This window comes from Spea bombifrons, chromosome 13 (genome assembly GCF_027358695.1).
Source record: "Spea bombifrons isolate aSpeBom1 chromosome 13, aSpeBom1.2.pri, whole genome shotgun sequence".
NCBI lineage: Eukaryota > Metazoa > Chordata > Amphibia > Anura > Pelobatidae > Spea > Spea bombifrons.
In genome coordinates, this window is record NC_071099.1 from 23,820,746 (window position 1) to 23,841,479 (window position 20,734).

General features: G+C 45.0%; 1 protein-coding gene across 1 annotated transcript; it reads left to right on the forward strand.

The window, feature by feature from the left end:
• The first annotated feature begins 4,387 nt into the window (after positions 1 to 4,387).
• Positions 4,388 to 18,918, forward strand: CCDC57 (coiled-coil domain containing 57). Its single transcript, XM_053453968.1, has 20 exons — positions 4,388 to 4,499; positions 5,219 to 5,621; positions 6,137 to 6,245; positions 8,504 to 8,605; positions 8,841 to 8,998; positions 9,800 to 9,874; positions 10,169 to 10,369; positions 11,013 to 11,171; positions 11,833 to 11,995; positions 12,163 to 12,297; positions 12,835 to 13,033; positions 13,161 to 13,343; positions 13,767 to 13,867; positions 14,091 to 14,291; positions 14,628 to 14,684; positions 14,885 to 15,107; positions 15,617 to 15,738; positions 16,310 to 16,426; positions 16,534 to 16,714; positions 18,655 to 18,918. The coding sequence occupies exons 2-20, from the start codon at positions 5,224 to 5,226 to the stop codon at positions 18,837 to 18,839; spliced, it is 3,069 nt and encodes a 1,022-aa protein (XP_053309943.1). The 5' UTR covers positions 4,388 to 4,499; positions 5,219 to 5,223; the 3' UTR covers positions 18,840 to 18,918.
• Positions 18,919 to 20,734: the final 1,816 nt, after the last annotated feature.

Consider the following 20,734-nt stretch of genomic DNA (forward strand, 5'->3'; position numbering starts at 1 on the left):
AGGGGAAGCTGAAGGTCACAGTGCTGCAGCATCACAACCCCCCCCCCCGGCTGGGGCTCACATCATCTAACCGCCCCCCCTCCATGGTTTGGGAGAGATGGGGCACAGCATCCCCTGCTCATCCCAGGGGGGGGGGCACAATAGCCCCACACCCCAGGGCTGGGAGAAATGGGTACACAGCACCCCCCCAGATCAGCACTAAGGGGTAATATATCACATTGCCCCCACTCATCTAGGGTATAGAATACTGGGGTACCACACCCCTGTTAATGGGGGAAGGGAGGGGTACATAAGGCAGGGAGGTGGTATTACCCCACCCCACAATATCAGCCTCTGGGGCAGTTTATCTGCAATTACCCGGACATTTGTCGTACAATATCCTCTGGTAATTACTTCACAACAAGGGGGTATTACAGGAGCTGAGCAGGGAGGGGTAGTTATCGTCGCAGCCGATCTCCGGAGTTAGTTATTTTGCCCTGTGGACAGGGAAGGGCATTAAACAAGCGATGGACGGAGGGCATTATCTCCAGTATGTAAACAGGTCCTTGTGTCATCCCCAAATACATTAGCGGATAGAGAGCGCCGCGTCCCAGATCTGATAACCCGAGACCCCCGTGTGTGTACACACACACACACACTAAATGTTACGTTTCAGGCTTTTCCACTTAATTAAAAATCCTAATTTGTTTAAAGGGCCGGTCTAAGAATCGGGGTTTGTTGGCCGTAACGCGGCAACAGGGAGGGGCAGACGACGGACGAGAGGGCATTGTGTACCCTGTGGTTTTGATTCGATACAATACATGTCAAATATTAGAACGCCCCGTATCCTACCCTTCATGCCGGAGAGAGAGAGCAAAGGAGGGCAACTAAAACGGGGAGCGGTTTGCAGGCTACACGAGAAAGCGATCAATATATCCGGCTTCGGAGAAGAGAGGGAGACAGACATTTAAATACAGAGTACAGGAGAAAAAGTTACAACAAGAGACCCGAATCTAACGCTAGAGACTGAGATGGAATGGAAGGAAGTTTTACTTTTACTGGGAGAGTAGTAGATACATGGAACAGCCTCCCAGGAGAAGTGGTGGAGGGGAATACATTGAGGGGGTTTAAGCATGCATATGGCTCCTGAATCTAAGACGAGACCAACGACCGATTACAGCAGGAAAAAAAAGCAGAAGACGAGCGACTGGATGGGGCTGATCTGCCATCAAATGGCACAGCATCCAGGGTATTCGCCATAATCCGGGGGCAGGACGCCGCCTTCTCAAATCCCTTTATCCCGACACAAATCCAGAAGCCACGGACAGCAGAGAGAAAGTCGGCCGTGAAGTTTGAGACGGTCTTATTACCATAGCAACCAGTGGAATCTCCCTGCTGATTGGACCAGTCAAATCGGTTGCTACGGTGATAACACCACCTTCAAACTTTGCACCAGAATCACTACAATGAAACCGCAGTTAATCCCGCTCGCTGATACCTCAGCACCCGGGTCGCTCGGGCGCTCTCATTTCATTAACACAATTTGCTCGTTTTAATGATAATAACGGCTAAGTCAAGCATTTGGCACGCGGTCAGCGGCAGAGATTACAGGGGAGGCTCGCTAAATCGGCTTCCGCTCGGTTCTAGGAAATTACCGGCTTTGCTTTAATTACAGTCCAGCCGGTTCCAACTTACTTTCGCCTAACCGGACTCCGTAAACATCAGCGACGAACCCGCAGCTACCAAGGAAGCGCATCACGGATATATTTTCTGACCACTGGCCTATATTTAGCCGTTTCCATGAGGTTTTTTTTTTTTTGCGTTTCCTTAGAAGCTCGACATGCAATTTTTTTTTTTTTTTTTTTAGATATAATAAAATAAAAAGAATTGGCCCCATTAAAAATAAAAAATTATGAAGCGCTGTCCACATTGATGCTTTGTATCAGAAGCTACAATAACATCTCTGGATCACGGGAACCCCCAAGAACTCATACAACGAAGCCGATCACCTGCTGAACCTTAAAACATAACAATAAAATTATCCCAAATTCCAGCAACAGGTTTAATGCAGCATAGAGCAAAAAGCCCCAACTCACCTTTAGTCAAGGATGATAGATGTTTCTTCTGCTAGGAGGACACGCCAAGACCGTTAAACTCTATAAATCCAGCATAGATGGGCAACCAGAGAGTAATAAACCAGCCCCAGCCGCTGAAGGTTTATAAGGCTTTCACGCGCATGCAGGTGCCTCAATCAGGTTCTTGGTCTTCATGAGATGTCCACCTAGGCTCGTGTTGGGAGATGGTGAAAACCCGCACTGCTCAAGGAACGGCATTCAAAACTCTCCAGGAACCCAAAACTCTACTATTTCACCCTGATCCATGGTGACCGATTCCCCCCCCCCACCGTTGAACCAGGGGCACTTTATACCCAATACCAAGGAGCTTCCCATTAACACTAGTTTGGGAGGACCATTGTCACCAAGGACGTCTGGGTCGGTCCAGTTGGGCTGCACTCCAGGCAGAGGTTTTGTTGGCTACCGATTAATATGTTGTAGTAGTAAAGGGAGAGTTGTGGTTTTAACCCTCTCACCTCACTCTACATTATGAAGGGCTGGACTGGCGATGGTGGCCCCGGCCCTTTAAGGCTGGTACGTGTGGCTACTCAATCATTGCTTAGATAGCCCGTGACTGGGCATATCCTGCAATAGCCAACTTGGCGTGTGGCTGGCGGCCAGGGGCATGTGCCCGGAGTGGGCCAGATGGCCAGTCCGGGCCTGCCAACACCAGCAGGTTTCTCCAGCAAGGATGGCAGAGCTGGCCCTGTATAATGCATAATTTAATAGGAGGCTTTGGAGCGCTCTCAACCAAGCTCTTCTTACAGCAGACACTCAGTGGGGTTGGCCCTTCATTATGTAAAGGAGCTGAAACCCAACTCTCCGTTTAGTGAATAGGCCCCTAATATCCTCAAACCCGCAATACTTGTCATTCTCCGTGGAGCGGCGCGGTTCTAACAGGAAGAGCCGAGGGACGGCGCGGTGACGGGAAGCTCTATTATGTCCTATTTTCAAACATGACCTTAAAGAGAAGTCTGAAGGACTGCGAATACAGACCGATAAATCTCCGCTCGGATGACATCATCTCAAATAATTCTCAGCTGGAATTTCGCCCTGTAAACTGTACAATGAATTATCTCTAAAGTATCATTTTTTTTGGGGGGGGGAATGAATTTAACATTATAAAAGATACATCACACAGGGTGGTTTTAAAGGTGCTGTTCCACTTAAACATGAAGCGGGCGGCTTAGTATGTTAAGCGCCTAATAAAACTTCTGAACGTTTAAACATCACGGAAAATTTTAAGACGTGTTTCTATGGCAACGACCTATTAGCGACAATGAAGTGTTCCAGGTAACAATTACGAATGAGACGATTTTGTTTTTGTATTAGGATTGTTGTTTAGAACATTGAGCGCATTTAATGCATCGCGATAAATCTCATTATAATTGGCGTGTGACGCGGATTAGTTTCCTGGTCAAAAAAAAATGACATTTCCTTTTTTCTTGGTTTATATCGTATTTTCTTTCAGGCCAACGTACTATATGACTTGCATAAAGGTGATCTCCATACTTGAGGTTTTTTACCCCAGTCTCGGGGTGAAGGGGCAGATTCTGGGGGCCACACAGTCTGGATCTGAGTCCTTCCTATTCTACCCCCGCTGGGATCATATATAAGACTCCCAGTTGGTGCTTTTGCTCCCAGTATGTTATGGTTGATCTCCCTGCTTGAATACAGGTGACTCGATTAATTCTATCTTTAAATAATGAAAAGTCAAGGTTTCCATGACGACCGGTATTAGAGCAATTCCATAGAATCTTCACAATGGGCTATTAAAGGGTTAATATTTCAAGAATCACTTCATCGTAAGTAACTGCGTTTTAGGGCTTTTAGTCGCCCGTTTCTCCTGCTGTACCTTTAATCAGTCCTTGGTCTCGTCTTAGATTCAAGAGCTATATTCTGTATAAGCCGCTACCACTTCTACTGGGAGGCTGCTCCAATTATCTACTACCCTCAAGGATACCAATGAAAAAACAGTATCTTTCACAGAGGATTATGTAACTAAGCCATGAATAAAATGGGCCTTGGTATTAGAGCCATAACCTTTTAGCTGTGGTGATCGTTGTGTATCATTTGTGTTTGTTGATTTCCGGCTGTTTACATTCACATCACTGATTTATATAAATGTTTATAAACAGTGAAAAACCACACACAAAGGGGAAAGGAAAAAGCCCCGGAACTGACGTAACCCGTCCCTGCGAGCCGCGGACACTGTTTTCCGCGCACCAGCATTTAGAGAGCTGCGGCTTATTGCTATGGATACGAGGCTTGTGCGTGACGGTGCAGCGTGGTAATGTCGCCATGGATACGGGGCCTGCGTGTAGCTGTGCAGCCCGAGTTGTAGCGTAGAATCGCATCGGCAAATTAGAGAAGTTTCGGAGGAAGCGCAGGCGAAAAAGGCAGGAGGTGAGATGATGCAGACAGAACTTAGCCTGACCCATTATATCGCACCTTCGTACATATGGCGCTTTCCGTAAAAACGTGTGATTAAAAAGATTTGTAATAAATATTTGTGCATTGTCATTGTGTCATATTCTTGCACAGAATATATATACAGAGTTTATATACTATATAAATTATATATATATATATATATATATATATATATATATATATATATATATATATATATAGGGTATAATAATGTGTGTGAATCAGGCTATGCATCTATTAATAAATCATAGCTGCCAACAGCCCCATGTTACTCAGGACAGTCCCAGTAGCTGTCTGTCGTACAAAAAGGGACAGAGCCTGGTCTTACATGAGCGACGCTCCCCACGTAATACGTGCGGGTCATACAGTGCCATTGGGTGTATCAGATATCCCAAGAAGAGTGAAAAGTAGCAAATGGTCCAAATTTCTATTTTTTTCCTTGTTCCTAAACCCTGGCGAGTCAAAATGCCCCAAAGCATATCACAAATGACCCCAGAGATTAGCCGATTCATATACTCCGGGTACTGCAATCGCTAGATAGAACAATCATGCGCAGAGACCCTCGTGTCCAGACACCAAGCGGTTACGGGAATAACGCCAGATGCTGTATTGCCAGTTATTTTTCCTGATGTTCCAGACATTTTTTGGAGTCAGTTTTCTGATCATTTGAATTATTTGAATTCTTCCCACAGGCTCTATGGCGGAGGAAGGGGATTTTAGCGAACTCCTCGCTAAAAAAGAGCAAGAATGGAAGGATCTCCAGCACCGGCAGGTTCTTTATCTGGAGAGGACCCTGAAGGAAACAAAGAAGAGCCTTCAAGGGCAAGAAGAGAAACTCAGCAGCCTTAAGAAAGACTTCATGCACAACCTCAGAGTGTTGGCCGAACGAGATCGAGACTTGGAACGTTACGAGCTCACGCTGAGCCGCCTGAAAGTCGCCGAAAACCTGAAACAGGGAGAAATTAGTGATTTAAAGATCCAGGTGGAAAAACTCCAACAAGAAGTCCAACGAGGGAAGAAGAATTATGATGAATTACAGGGTCACTATCAACGGAAGCTTAAAGAACACCAGATGGAGCTGGAGAGGATCCAGAGGTATTTTCTAGCCGGCCAATCAAATATATTTTACAATACGCCATCATATTCCATAAACAGATGAGAACAGATGTCATAGAGGCCATAATCTACAACTAGAGGGACAGAGGCTTAGATGTAAGGAAGATTTACTTTACTGAGAGCATGGTAGGTAGGTGGAACTGTCACCCAGCAGAGGTGGTAGAGGCCAGGCCCTCTCTGGCCCTGGTAGAGGGCGCTACATGCATGGGATAGGCACACAGAATCTGACCGCGGATCAGACCCATGTGTCTATATTCTGCTGGGAGGTAGGTTAGCCATAAGAACACATGTTCAGTGACCGGTTAGGTGATGCTATGACATCAGAAGTTACAAATAATAATATTGTTTCAGTTGATTTGCAAGCGTTTACGTTTCTACCCAAAATATTTAACATTTCCGACCACTTTCTGAGGGTTAAGCACAGAGAATATTTATTTTCTGATGAATCGGTGGGAGGTCTATATTTTAACGCCGAACCCTAAATATTTTTTTAGGACTAAAAATAGCGACCTCGACCGCCATCGAGAAGAGTACGAGAAAGTAAAACGTCAACTCGAGAGGAAAATCGAGGAGGTTCAGGGAGACCTGAGCTTACAGAAACAGGTGAGACAAAAAAAATCGCTTAGACGGGCCCTTTAAATGTTCATGGCATCCCCCCTGCAAATGCAGAATCCCCCCATATGCATCCCCCCCCAGCTATTTTCCATGCAGGAGAACACATCTCCTGCCACGTTACCTCCAGTTATAGTTACCTCCAGCCAGTCCTTTGGCAAGGGGTACTTTCCTGCCACCGACATTGGACCACAGAGGAAGCTGGGAGCTGCAACTTCTCCTTAAGTTATTTATATATATATATATTTGACATTTCTTAGAGAATGCATGTTATGAAAAGCATTAAGGCTGTTTGGGACATTAAATTGTCCCTTTAAATACAATGACCTTTAATTACCGAATACAATGACCTTGAATTACCGAATATAATCCATGGAAAATTATGTAACAAACTACAAAACGAAAAAAAGTAGATTAAACCTTTATTCACATTTTTTTATGCAGCCCACTTTTATTGATTATATCAATACATGGGGGTTCTATATAAAAGTAGGTGACTTTGGTGCAAAGTATGAATCTGGATCCAGTCGCCATGGCTACCGATGGAATGGTCCTGATGATTGGTTGCTATGGTGATAAAAACAATTTTCAAAGTTGGCTCCAAAGTCACAGTTTTTTTTCTCAGACCATGTTATCGTGAGTAATTATTTTGGTAAATTAACGTTGTTCCAGATTAGTGGTTTAATTTGTAGGAACTTTTTTCTTTTCTGCTGGTAAAAAAAAAAATCAAATCAGATATACTATACTAGAAAGCTTGTGATCTATTTTGTGATCCATTATGCATTTTATAAAAGGTAGTAATACCATTTTGAGGCATATATATATATATATAAAATATATAATACATATAATATATATATATATATATATTATATAAAAATATATATATTTATATATGATATATATATATTATATAAAAAAAAAAAATATATATATAATATATTTTTATTATTATTTTATAACATAGATCTGAAGCTTTTCCATGCTGTCGTAGGATAATGTCACCGCATCTACCGGTTTCGTTAACGGCTGCCAGGTTTCTAGTTACGGGATTCTCATTAGCGTTTTATTTTAGAAGACAGCTGCGTGCCGTGCCATTAACCGCTCCCTGCGCTGTATCGATCCGCGTCCCCCAGACACATCCCCCACCGATCCATTTTAGCTGCTCGGGTACGGATTCTCAATCAATTCATCACCCGGCCTGAAAGGAGGAGCTTTCCAGCTGCCTGCGATGTGTTTGCCGGTTTGGCAAGCTGCTCGTTCAGCGCGGACAAGCTCGCCTTTACGCCAAGAACATAGAACGTTATCCTTCCAAGAATGATACTGACACGGTGTAACCACGAGGCTCGAAAGAAGGGTCACCTAACCTGGCGATAAATTCGGCCGGCCGCTCTTCTTTTGTGTAGCTCTGATTGCTTTGGTGACCTTTTACTTTCTACCCAGACAACTAGGTTCAGATGAAATGAGATGCTAAGGTTAGCAACTGAAAATATGAAGTCACAGGTGAATCCGAGGCTAACTTGGAAGGTCAGATCTATTTTAGTTAGAAGCATAATTAGCAGCTGAGTTCCCCGTCCATGAAAATTCCCTGATCCCCCATTTTTGACATTCTATACCTCCCAAGTGGCTCATTTTCCACGGAACAGTCACATTTTGCAGCACTGCCCCCCTGTCCTCTTTTGGGGAGCAGTGGTCCTCATAGACCTGTCTGCTTCATCTCAATCACAGCTCCCAAGCTGGCGTGTAGAGACTTATTGAAGTAGAACTCCACACCTCTGTCTCTATTCTTGGGTTGACCCAGCTGTTGGTGAACAAAAGGCTCCCATAACGCTGGGCCCTTTAAACTACAGCCGGATCACTGCATGGTACCAGGGACCGGTCGACCTCCTCTTCGGTTCCTGTCCTGTATAACGTTCTGTAAACTTTTGGACTGGGCCCCAGTCGCTTGAAACCAAACGAGCTCCATATCTCTTCGACCTGCCTTGGCCTCGGTGCGCAAAGAGGAACCCATTAGACGGAATAATTAAGTACATCGATTTCTATCAAGAGGCGCCTGAGAAAACAAAACGCCGTCGCCTGCTGAGCAGAAAACCAGTTCAGAAACACGCTGTAGCAGAGATAACATATATTAAGCAGTGATATCTGACCTGTCCGTTCGGGTAGTATTGAGACTGCCGTGTCCTGCCTTTTGCTTCAATCTTTATGTTGCTTTCCAGGGAAAATGAATTGAATTTAGTCTTTCCATGCAGGAGCTGCTTGTCGAGTTTGACTCCCAATTGAAGAAACGTGAACATGAGTTTCGTCTGCAGCTGGATGAACTGAGCACCGTGGTTCTGTCTCATGAGCTTAAGGTATGACACAAAAGTCATATGACACGAGCCGATGGCTTATACATACAGGTATGACCAGACAGGTCCTCGTGCGTTTATATCCAGACCGCACACCCCAGCTGCTGACCGGCAGCACGAGATCTGGGTTTCCTTGCCCCTTTTTCCCCTATATTTTCATTTAAGTAAATTAATAAATGTATCCCTGACTTCAAACCATGCTAGAAGCGATTTAAGGCTTTGGATACTCATTTCTCAGGCAAAATTACTGTCGAAGGAACTAGCTGTGCTCAAGGAGATGGAGCTGAAGGCCTCCGAAACCCTCCTGGAGGCCGAAGCCACAAATCAGAAATTGCAGGAAGCCCTGAAACAGAAAGAGTTTGAAATCAAGGAGCTGTCTGCTGTAAAAGATGCCAGGTTTGTATTGTAACGTCCTCAAGGAGCGATATGGTGCAGACAGGGGTCTTTGGGTTCATCAAAGGGGTCCTCGAGATGACCTTAAACCCAAGATAGTATGTGTTGTAACCATTGTAGAACTTGGTCTTATATCATACAGCTAAGTCCTCCAGGTTTTGTTGCATGTTGATCGCGTAAAAAAAAAATCCGTGTCTTCTTTTGTGTCACATGACAACTAAGGGGTCCCAGAAAAAGTTGTTTCCAGTTTAGTTGTGAAAGCGTTATATTCAGGAGGATCGGTGGAACTGTCCCTTTAAACCTATTACTGGAGTAGGTAGGGCTGGAAATTACTGTGACTGAGCACACAGCGCCACCTACTGGCTACGTATATTGTGCATGCGGCTACGAACTTTGAACAGAATAAACATAGAACTATAGAACCCGTCGGCAGGTCGGCCCCATTCGGCCCCCGTCTAGTCGCCCGTTTCTCCTGCTGTAAAGACTCAAACCTCAATCAGTCGTCGGTCTTGTCTTAGATTCAGGAGCGGTATGCCTATCCCATGCATGTTTAATACCCTCACCGTAATAACCCCTTCGGTTTCATAAGAGTAGGATTTCCCCTCTGTCTGTGCGAGACACCAAAGGAGAGGTTTATGTTTTTCGCACATCTGACCTGTGATTGTGAGCCAGAGGATATAGTCCATCATGGGTCAAATTTTAGTTTGAGGGGGATTTATAACCTTAAAACTTAATGCAGTTCAATAAGCATGGGTATAGACTCACTTTAAAATGTTAACCGAGAGGATGCATTTTCTGTTTTAGAATCAAGGAATTGCACGATAATCTACAGTCTTCGCACATTAAATGGAAAAGAGAAGAAGAAACCTATCAGAGAAAGTGAGTGGAAATTTGAGAAATGATTGTTTGGTGCTGGACAAGCCAGTGAAGTCTCCTACTCGGCTCTGCAGTTATTGTGAATGTGGAACCAGGGAAAGACTTGTATGCATTGGTGATAATTGTGGCCCATTACTAGATCCTGGGTGTTCTGGACTAGTGGCTTCGCATTCCCTCTCCAGCCAAGGGTGGCCACCCTTCACACAACCAAGCGAGACCCCCCCTTTAACACATTTAGACTGCAGAAAGAAGTGCAAACTCACATATTTCCGTCCTGTTTTTTCACGTATTTTTCAGACACGCGCAGGTAGACCGCTTAGCGCGGGAGAAGGACTCGGCGCTGACGTCGATGAAGGAAGCACACGCGGAGCAGATCCGGCAGCTGGAGAAGCAGATCGAGGAGCTGCAGATGTGCGTAGAGACCCAGCACATGGAGCAGCGCAGAATCACAGACCGCCAGAAAGACTTACTGGGGGAGAAAGACGCCACTATCGAAAAGTGAGAAACACAGACTTTACACGCTTTCTGTTTAACCTGTAATAGATCAGGCTGTGACCCCATAAGCATGGGAGCTTTCCAGGGCTGGCCCTTCAGAGGTCTCTCTGGGAGGGACTACGTTGGGAAGACACGGACAGTTCATGGAGTACAGAACCTGATTCATATAGCTACCAGGTCTAACGTTACAAAGTCTTAATATAAGACTTCCCCTTGCTGGAGCGTAGGCTGGGTGCATACAGCAGTTCACCCAAAGCATTACCCCTAATGCATTGTGGGATGCCACATGTTGCATCAATGGATCAAACTGTATCCAGGTCATCTTGCTTAACATATAATTCTTTAACCGGTGAGTTTGAGTCTCGGGGTGACAAATAGTTTTAGGAACTCAATGAATGAATTAATGATGCAAGTCGCTAATTGAATGAATTAACTATAATGCTCTGTGATGTCACAGCTGGCGTTAATTTTTTTTCCCTGAATAAATGGATACCGAGGTGTTTCAGATCAATGTTGCCTTGACAGTTAATACCAGAGAACACCTCGTTGTCAAGGTGATAGCAAGTCAACTGATATCCCAGGGTTCAACAGCCATACGGTCTCTTGGTGGGATTGATGAATATTTGTATTGTAATAACTCCCTTAGGCTCAGAGGAGATGTGGAGACGCTGAGGGCCGGCTGGGACGCGTACATCGCGCAAATCTCAAAGGAGAATGTCAGCAAAGACCTCCGAAACCAGGCCTTGCAAGAGGAAGAGGGGAAGTTGAAGGCGCAGTTGACCAAGTACCAGAAAGACATTGAGAAGTAAGAGGCTGTGCAGAGTGGGGCATCATGGGAAATGTAGTTCGCCATTCAAGCAGGCACATTTTCTCTAGGTTCAAGCAATGTAAGGATCTATACCACTCACGCCAACTATAAGGTGCACTCGTGTCACTGAGCTCTTTTATTCGCACAGAATAGCTGTAGTTGGTGTGCAGGGTATATTTTCTTACATTGTTGAACTTGAATTAATTGTACATCGGAACAGCAGCATGGGGGGGGTATATACTTACAGCAGCCATATTAATGTTATCCGTTGTGTAAGTATCGCATTGCTTCATTTTTGAATGAACACCAGGAATGGAACATCTAAAAAAAATAAACATAAATAAAAACTTTGAATGCATCTCAACTTTTAATAATTTGCAATACCTCATTTTACAGTAAAGTTGGAGTGTAGAAAGTGCAGGTGTCAGGTATGACCACTAGGTGTCGCTCTTTTAATGGTTAATATACAAACCACGCACTGCAGTTCCACTCAACAACTGGAAAACCCGTTTGTGTTATTAGATACAATGAATTTATTTATCATTGTATGTAATATCTCAAGAAGATCCATCTGTTCCTCCCCCTAGCCCTCAAAGATCTGAATATAATTTGTAAGAGTGCCCAGCCAGATTTTCATTTCATTTTTTTGAATGAGCAGGTATCAGCAGCAGCTGGCGGCCTCTGTGGAGCGCGAGCGGCTTATGGATCAGGCTAAAATACAGCTGGAGCTGGACTGGCAGAAGCGCTGTGAGAAGGTGGAGAAAGCCCAGTACCGGCACTCAGAGGAGCTGATCGAGGGTCTGACTAAAGCCAAGGAGCAGGTCAGAGAAATAAACTCCCTGGGATAGACGGGCTCAATCAGCATTACTCACCTCCGCTCTCTGCTATATGAATAAACTTCATTCTTTCTCCCGTGTTGATAAAAAATAACCCACAAAGATACCTCTGTAAGAGCAGCGTCCTGACTGACGTGCCCGATTGCTTGTAGGCTGACGCTGAATTAAAGGAGATGGAGCGAAAGTTGAACGAAATGAAACTTTTGGTATCCGCTGTGACCTGGGAGAGAGATCGAGCCACGGATACGCTCAGAAGACTCGGTGCAAAGTGGGACCCGGGAGAGCAGGTTAGAAAGTTTCTCTAGAAACTCCTTATCGATTTAGGAGCATCTTTGTTTCATTTAGATCATCCTCTCGGCTGTGTTAATAACCAGAACGCGCGTATAAATGAATATTTATCCATATATTTTCTGTGGGGTACAGAGGATTACAATTTATGGCCGTGACCGTTCTCATTTAAAGCGTTAATTGCCTTTAATGGTTCTTTGTATTATTGATATACTTACCAAGGGAAGGAGTCAGGATCTCCTATATCCATATATTAAGAGCGGCAGCTTATCGTCAGGAAGCATGCTGTGGAGAAACGTTTATTAGTAACATAAAAAAGACTATTAACGCATTCTGTATGTATCGCTGTATTTTCACGTAGGAGGCATTTCTAGCACTAAGTATCCCTCTTTGTAAGCGGTAATATTTAAAGTTTGAAAACAGTAATTATTTCTCCGTCAGGCTACTCTTGTACACCTTATCTTTGCGTGTTGATGGGATGAAGTAAACAGACTTACATGGCATTTTCTCTCTTCTCGTGATTTTTGTGCATTTAGGGATTTGCGACGGACACCAAAGCTTCCCCGTCTGATTTTCCATCCAGTGAAATTCAGAAACTGCAAGAACAAAATTCTGAGCTGAGACACGTGATTGGGCAGATGAGGAAAGAGATGGAGTCTCTCTGTGAGCAGATCCCACCTACAGATCCCAAGCCGACAGAAGCCCCTCAACCACAGGGAATCGAGGTCACCCCTGGTAAGATTTAAGTGGGATCTATCCCTTTCCTAGATCCTGTATTGTACATTTCTATGGGACCAGTCCGGTTACCCTTCTGCTCTGAGGATTTTACCATTCAGTTATTTCCTTGAATTTATAATTTAAGATTATATCAAGTCACTCGAAGACGAGATCCAAACCTTAAAACAAAAGAACAGGATCATGGAGGAACAGCTGCAAGTGGCCCTGACCCCGAAGAGCAATGACGAGGGTCCATCATCCACAAAGCCCGTACCGCCTGAGAACGCCTACATCCAAAACTACATCAGCAGCCTCAACGAAACCATCGGTATGCGAGCGTCCGATCCCTGAAACCTAGCAATTCCCTGTGTCAGTCATCACACCTTGATCACGGGTCTACCCGCCTTCCTTTTTATCCCGATCCATTAGAATTCTTTCATTAGGATGTCGGGATAGTCGAGGGAAATTCCACCACCTGTTCACTGTTAAGCCCCTCCCATTTTACCTTCTGCTCCGCCCATAAAACAGAGCTGTACACAAATACCTGTCCTAAGCATGGTTGCGATTGACGTCTGACCGCATCCACGTGACTTCAGTGTCGCCCGTAAAAATCCTTCTGGGAAGTCTATTCCCAGAAATGTATAATTTTTAGCCGTATCGTTGGTTGGCAGCTACCCAGGAAAGATGTTACTTATATATTACAGATGAAGCATTTTTTCTCGTCGGTTTATCCTAATTCTGCGCATTTCAGGTGCATTAAGAGCCGACAAAGTCACCTCAGCTGCAGCTGCGAAAAGGCTGGAGGCCAGGACAGCTCACCTCGACGCGATGGTCACAGAGCTCACGCTCAAGGTCATTTTTTATTTGATTAATTTTTATATATGTATTTAATAAAACATATATATTTATTTTATTTAATAGTTTTATTACATGTTCGCTAGTAACCTACAGACAAAACAAGCAGATCTTCAGTCTGGGAACCTAATTGTAATTGTATAAAGATGCCTCTTGGAGTCTTTCAGCCACATTTATCGTCCCGTTTCCTAATTATTGTGTGTTTGATGTCGATTGTTAGGTCCAGCAGAAGCAGGCAGAAGTAGACCAGCTGCAGTTTCAGCTGAATAACGAGACCCGTCACGGCCAAGCCACCATTTCCAGCTTGCGACAGAGACAGTTGGAACTGGAGATGCAGCTATCGGAGGCGAGGAGAGAGGCCGAGGAATACTTCAAAGGAAACCTCCAGCAAAACGTCCAAGCCGTCGGTCTGGGAAATGAAGTTCGTGTCTAGCAATTTCCATTCATGCTCTTGGTCGCGGTGTTATTGGGGGGCACTCACTCTCCCCTCCGGATACTGAGCCTGTGATTCCCTTTGTAGGAGAACAAGAATGACTTTAAATGGAGTATTTAGTCTTTTGTATGTTAATCTTCCATTAACAGCGGGTTTCCTTATCCACCCCAAGAATAATTTCCTGGAAATCCGTAATTTCTCATAATATCAGCTTTGAACTCAGTAGATCCATAAATAAGCAGAAATGTCACCTTTTTGAGTGTCTGATCACCTAGCGTTCACACCTCTTAGCTAAAGAAACATCTTTCTTTTTTTTATTTGAAGGTTTCTGCCCTAAAATTGGAGCTGGCCGGTCAGAGGTTGCCCGTCGTGCTGAGTGAGGTAGGTTTTAACCCTTTATTGTCTGCAGTTGCTTGAGAGCAGATGCATGGGTTCTTGTTCTAAATTTAGCATAAATCCTCCATAACGATGAGTATTATTCCTTGGAATACCAAAACAGTCCCATTGTTCTTAAGTCTATAAAAGAAATACATTTATTTGTTGAAATGAATCTCTATAATGAAGAAATTTCTCTTCTTTAGACCGAAACTGTAAGTCAGCTCCGTGAAGAGATCCTAAGCCTACGGAAGAAGCTCAGCTGGTACGAGGCACCAGGCGGCGAATCTCCCGGCGGCCACGTTAACCTGCTGCAAAGCAAACTGAAAGAAGCCATAAAGAAGATCGCCCATCTCAGCCGAGAAAAACAGCAGCTCATCGAAATGGGCAACCGCCTTCGAGCTGAGCTGGCATCGGCCCAATGCGAAGGTCAGTGTCCAGAAACCAGTTACTAGTCACATCAGAAGGCCGTGGCTAACTGGTCCTCAGAACGCGGGCAACGTCTGGTCGTTTCAAGCTGCGGTTCCAGTTGTACATCCATAACACTGTCCTTATTACTTATCAATACCTAAACCCTGCCAAAAAACACATCCTGGCCGTTGCCTCATCCGTATCGTCATGCGGATTGCTTTTGTCCCGTAGTCAAAGATTTGTGATGTGTCCGCACTCTGCAGCACCTCCGCGACACAGACGTCTATGAGGGTAAATTTCAAGGACGTGCCTTTATCAGCTTCATTAATTATGTATCAAAGGACAGTAAACCTGCAGAAAGGGTTGTGACAGCAGAGAGAACCCACTGACTTTTTAAAAGCATTCTCTGTGTGTCCAAAACATACTATTATACACTGTTTGGAGTGTTTTGGGGGGGCAAATAGGTTTTTTCCATACAAGAGCATTATTACTAACATTCAACTTTCTGTTTTATTCCTCCCCTGCAGCTATCGAGCCTCAAAATGCTGTCCAATCATCCAGAACCGCTCCTTCATCCACAGTTCCAGCCCAAAGTCCAGAAAATCACCTGTCAGCCCTGGAGAATCTTCAGTACCAGCTAACATCCCAGGTACACATTTGATTGACGTCTGTTGGATGACACTTCATGCTTCCAATAAAGCCAATGGTATTACCCAGTCATCTAAAAGATATCCCAACGCGTGTACACGGAACATTGAGGGGCCGTACGGCAGACGCTCCTTCCCGTGTACATGTGCTTTTCGTCCCTGCAGCCTGACGCCACTGAAAAAGGTGCCGTTCCATGTAGAAAAAAACAAGCAAATAAACCTCAGGAAAGCCGTCACTTTAGCCTTTCCAATGAAGGTGTCAACGTGTGAGAAAATACACAGAAACTTTAAAGAAACATTTTTTCGTTTCTATGACAACTACCCATCAGAGCCTGCTTTTATGCCGCGCTCCCGATAAAAAGTATTAACGAGACCAAGTTTCGTAAAATGCGACTTGATTTAGGGGAAGGGTTGGGGCGTTCAACAGCACCTGGAAAGGCATGTCTAACACTGCGTTTAGTTATAAAAGCAGAGCAGGTGGGACAGCAGCTTTAAAGCTGCTCACGATATGAACACGAGTCAGCCGGGAGCTTTGGAGGGAAGTGAAGTGTGTCTTATTGCCTTTGGTTTTAGGAACTTCAGTTTGCCCAGTACCAGAAGCCGTCCAGACTGCCTGCTAAGCATCACACGGGCCCCAGATCCAAGGGCCAAAGCATCAGCGAAGACTCCGTAGGATCTGCCGTAGAACAGGTATGTCCCTGTAACAGCGTACCGGCCAGGTGATTGGACCGCAATGCTTTTAGTTAATTGGACAGCGATGTTATAATATAATGTAACCTTCTCGTTCGGATGACTAGAAACCCAGACAAAAGGAAAACGCTCCCCCCTCACCCCCTGCGCGTCAGAGGGACAGCTCTCCATCTCCGCGGCCAGCAGCCTCCTGGCTCGAAGGAGACTTGTCTCTGCAGGATGTCTGGAGAATCCTGGATATGGGATCCAGTCCATCTTTGATCAGCTCTGTAGATGACAGTCATGGAGGTAAGGTCGGAAGATGTCATCATTAAATGCCAAACCACTGGTGCAGGACTCCAACAATGAGATGTTTATCACTCGGGTGGTCCAAGAAGAGTTGGCACGTCCACCCTTAACCTAATACGGTCCCAGCGGCCAGCTTTGATGCTACTGGTGCCCCTCTATAGGCAGGACAAAGGAAGGACCTGCATGATGCAAACTTACAGGGGTGTGTCATGATAAAGTGTGGGTGGAGCATTAATGCATGGGTGGGTTTATTGCTAAGCATCACCCCATTTCTAAAACAGCTGTGCTGAACACCCCAGGTTAATCTGCCTTCTGTAAAGACCGCAATGTAAAACATTTCTACAACTCTTTTATGATCATTTTGTTTTCATGATGGTGGCTTCGGGAATCGGTAAACAAAGTCTTTGCCTTTGGTCCATGAGTTATGCCTGTCGTTGGGCTCGTGGTAATTGTCTTGCTAAAGCACGGAGCGTTTTGCGATATTTGTGTACAGAAGCCCTGGAGCTTGATCCGTGTCACCCCACTTGGCAGCCTGCCAGAGCCTCTTTCCTAAACCCCAGCCGTCCGAGACGTGCCATGTGAAATCTGTCCGGCCAGCAGTTCATTTCGCAACCTCTCCAAAAATATTCTACGTATGGTAAACCCTGACTCTACTGAAAAATATGACACATGCTTTCTGTACAGGGTTGTAGCCCCACCCATTCCCACAAGCTCCACCCATTTAACCAAACCCAACCCACTCTGTCCACCCCCCCCCCACACATTTACTTTTTGGTTGATGTCACGATGACATTTACCCCTCTGAACACCCCGTTCTTGGCACAGATACAGAAAGACATCTTCTGAGCCAGGCTTGGGATCCTTCCCGGGTCATCATCAGGTGACCCCCCCCCTAAACGTTTCTTAAATTATTCTCAGCCCCCCCTGTCCTCGAGAATGTTTATGTGACAAATCCTGCTCGGTCCCCCTCCCTGGGCACGGTGGCATTGCACATTGGCCTGTGATACTACTGGGCAACGGGCCAGCGGCACGGACGAGTCGCAGCTGGGTTCAGTCCTGATCCCAGTTGGTTGGCGAGAATGCGTCGGCCGCGCTTCGATCACCCCTTTTAAATTCCAGGGGTGCCTGCTGTCCACTGGTGTGTATATATATATATTATTTTTTTATTATTTTTTAAAAGAAATAATGAAAATAATGCATCGGGGAGTGCAGATATTTGTTTCTTTGGCACTTCATTCCCAGGCTGATTCCGCAATAACGAGGCCAGGTTACAGAGCCGTCTGCAAAGGGTTATCTCCCTTCCGCATCAGACAGATTGTCACATCAGGCTATTGGGCTATTACCGGCTATCCGTCTGGGTGAAATGGCAGCCGGTGGCTGTGACTTAGTAAATGATTGAACACAGATCTCTCCTTTTGCAACATGTTATCACGTTAGATAAGACAACGCTGTGTCAGTCCAACCACTTCTGCTAAAAGGCAATTCTGTGCAACCACCACTCTTTCGGATCTTCTACTGGTACCTGTAAAGTTCAGGGGAGTTTTTTTCTCACCTCTGTTAAATTAAACTGTGATTTTTCATTTATTAACCTTTTGATGGCCCGTTGCCCCAATCCTAGTGCATTCGTAAATAATGGCATCATGTATAGAGTCACCTGTATTCAAGCAGGGATTTTATCTGTGACGTAACGGGGAGAAATGCACCGATAGGGATGCTTAGATATTGTTTAATCAGAGCAGAATACGAAGGAGACCCATCCAGACCGCGTGACCCCGAGAATCTGCCCATTTCCCCCAAGATTGGGCTAAATACCCAGTGACACTAAACACGTTACTAAAATAAATTTACTTATTTTTTACAAATGAAATAAAGTCCGTGAATTTGATTATTTTCACGATGCTCGTGTTTATTTAGTTGCTAACGGTCTAATTTCTGTACAGTTGTCTCCGGAAGAAGCAGACCGTCGGCACCCAAGCAGCATAAAGAGGGGGTCCCCGCAAACCGAGCAACCTCTCTGCACAGAGACCCCCGAGAGAAGACCGGCAAGCCGTCGGCCGTCACACGGGGGAAACCCAAGAACGGCCAGCACGCCCCCAAAATCCGCAACTATAACGTCAGAGACTGATTCACAGCAGGGAGCCCGCCGACCTCCGCCGCTTACCGCGGAGACCCAATGAGATGTCTCAGAAAATAAACGTATTAAATAACGGTAAAAAAAGGAAACGGGGTAAAAGAAGAAGTTTTTTTCTTCTATGACAACCTATCAGTGACTGCTTTTGTGTCACATGACAATTCAGTGCAATTCAGTGCTAGAAATCAGTCAAAATTGTGCTAGGTCTGGGTATTCAGCAGGACCTGGAATCATGTTTCCATTGCTGCCTTTAGCTCAGGTGGTGGAGGTAACACTACCCCTTTAGACACGTCACGGATGTTAAGATGTCTCCATTCTGGTCGGACTGCATTGCTCAGTAACAAAAGCTTGGTCCCAAAGAGGGACTGTCACTTCTAAAGAGGGACATATGGCAGGTATGCAAATCAGTAATATCACACTGTGAGTCCCCAGCTGCCTCCTCGACTTCTGTGTAGAACATTTTACGAAGCCAATCCATGAACTAGAAGTTATACTTTTTAAGCTATAATACAAAATAATACAAAAACCAGGATTTAAAACAGGGGTTCTCAAACTGCGGCCCTCCAGCTGCTGCAGGACTACATCTCCCATACTCCTCAGCCAGCCCCTTAGCTGAAGGAGCATTATGGGAGATGTAGTCCTACAGCAGCTGGAGGGCCGCAGTTTGAGAACCCCTGATTTAAAAGGTCAATTTCACAACAACCAGCATGCATAAAAAAAAGGCGGCTTACCTGTCAGGGTGGGATTCCTCCTCCTCCCGGCAGCACTCGTTGCGTCCTAAGCTGTCGGTGGCAGCGCGTTTCACGTCACAGGAAGCAGCTTTTTATAAAGCAGGCTCTCGTCTGGCTTCGTGGCCCTTTGCTCCTGTGGCCCCCGTACCTGCCCCACCTTTCATCTGGCTTAACGGGCATTATCTCTCTAAACACAAAGACCCCGGGGTATAGAGAGACCTCTGTGACCTATGCATTTTTGTAACTGTGTTTGTAAATAAATTGTGCAAATAAAATACATTTTTATTTTCTAAACCCATTATCGACTGTTTCTATACACATTATCGGGGCTTTTAGGGCCGTAGAACCCTGCGATACCCTCATACCCAGCAAACATTCTGACCTACTAGGAAAGGGGGGCATCAGGGGAGGAAAAAAGAAGCACAGGGACAAGGAGAGACATGCGCTATAGGGTCATATCAGATGTATCGCTGTGTTAATAATCACCCGGTAAATGCATTGTGTTTTAAACGGTTAATCACCCGGCTTGCTGTAAACAGGATAAATACCATAGTTACCAGCTTGAAAAATTACCACACCCCCTCCCCTAAAGCTCCGCCCACTATACCCAATGCACACAATAAGCATGATTTAGCTCCGCCCAGTTATTATGGCACAGATTATGTCACCAACGCTACCGTACATCCTTAGTATGCGGTGGATCCATTCACAGCGCAGCATCTGTTATATCGCGGAAAGAAGAGAAATAACAAGTTAATGAAGTTACCGCTGCAGAGAATAAAAAAATAATACTTTCCAAAACCCATTGATTTATTCACATTTTGTGCTGGTCGGGGCCTAAGCAACTGCTTAATGGGATATTAGGGACAATAAAGTAACCTTTGGCACTCTAGAGGTTGTGTGCTATAACCCCATTATACGTGTGTTATTGCATAGCCCTCATCAGTATACGGTTAGCCAGACATAGATATGATACACTGAGCACATACTATATATTGAGCCAGACGCTGACAGTGCTACAGCATAACTTCCATCATTATATTGCACGCTAGACACCAATGGTGGTACAGCATAAGTAACTCCCATCACTATATCCTGAACCTGAATGTGGTACAGTATAACTCCCATAAAAAATACACTGAGACTGACAGTGGTACA

Coding starts and splice junctions, on each gene's coding strand:
- CCDC57 (XM_053453968.1), top strand. CDS start 5,224: ATGGCGGAGGAAGGGGATTTTAGCGAACTCCTCGCTAAAAAAGAGCAA. Junction 8,999..9,799: donor TCTGCTGTAAAAGATGCCAG/GTTTGTATTGTA, acceptor TTTCTGTTTTAG/AATCAAGGAATTGCACGATA. Junction 14,292..14,627: donor CCGTCGGTCTGGGAAATGAA/GTTCGTGTCTAG, acceptor TTTTATTTGAAG/GTTTCTGCCCTAAAATTGGA.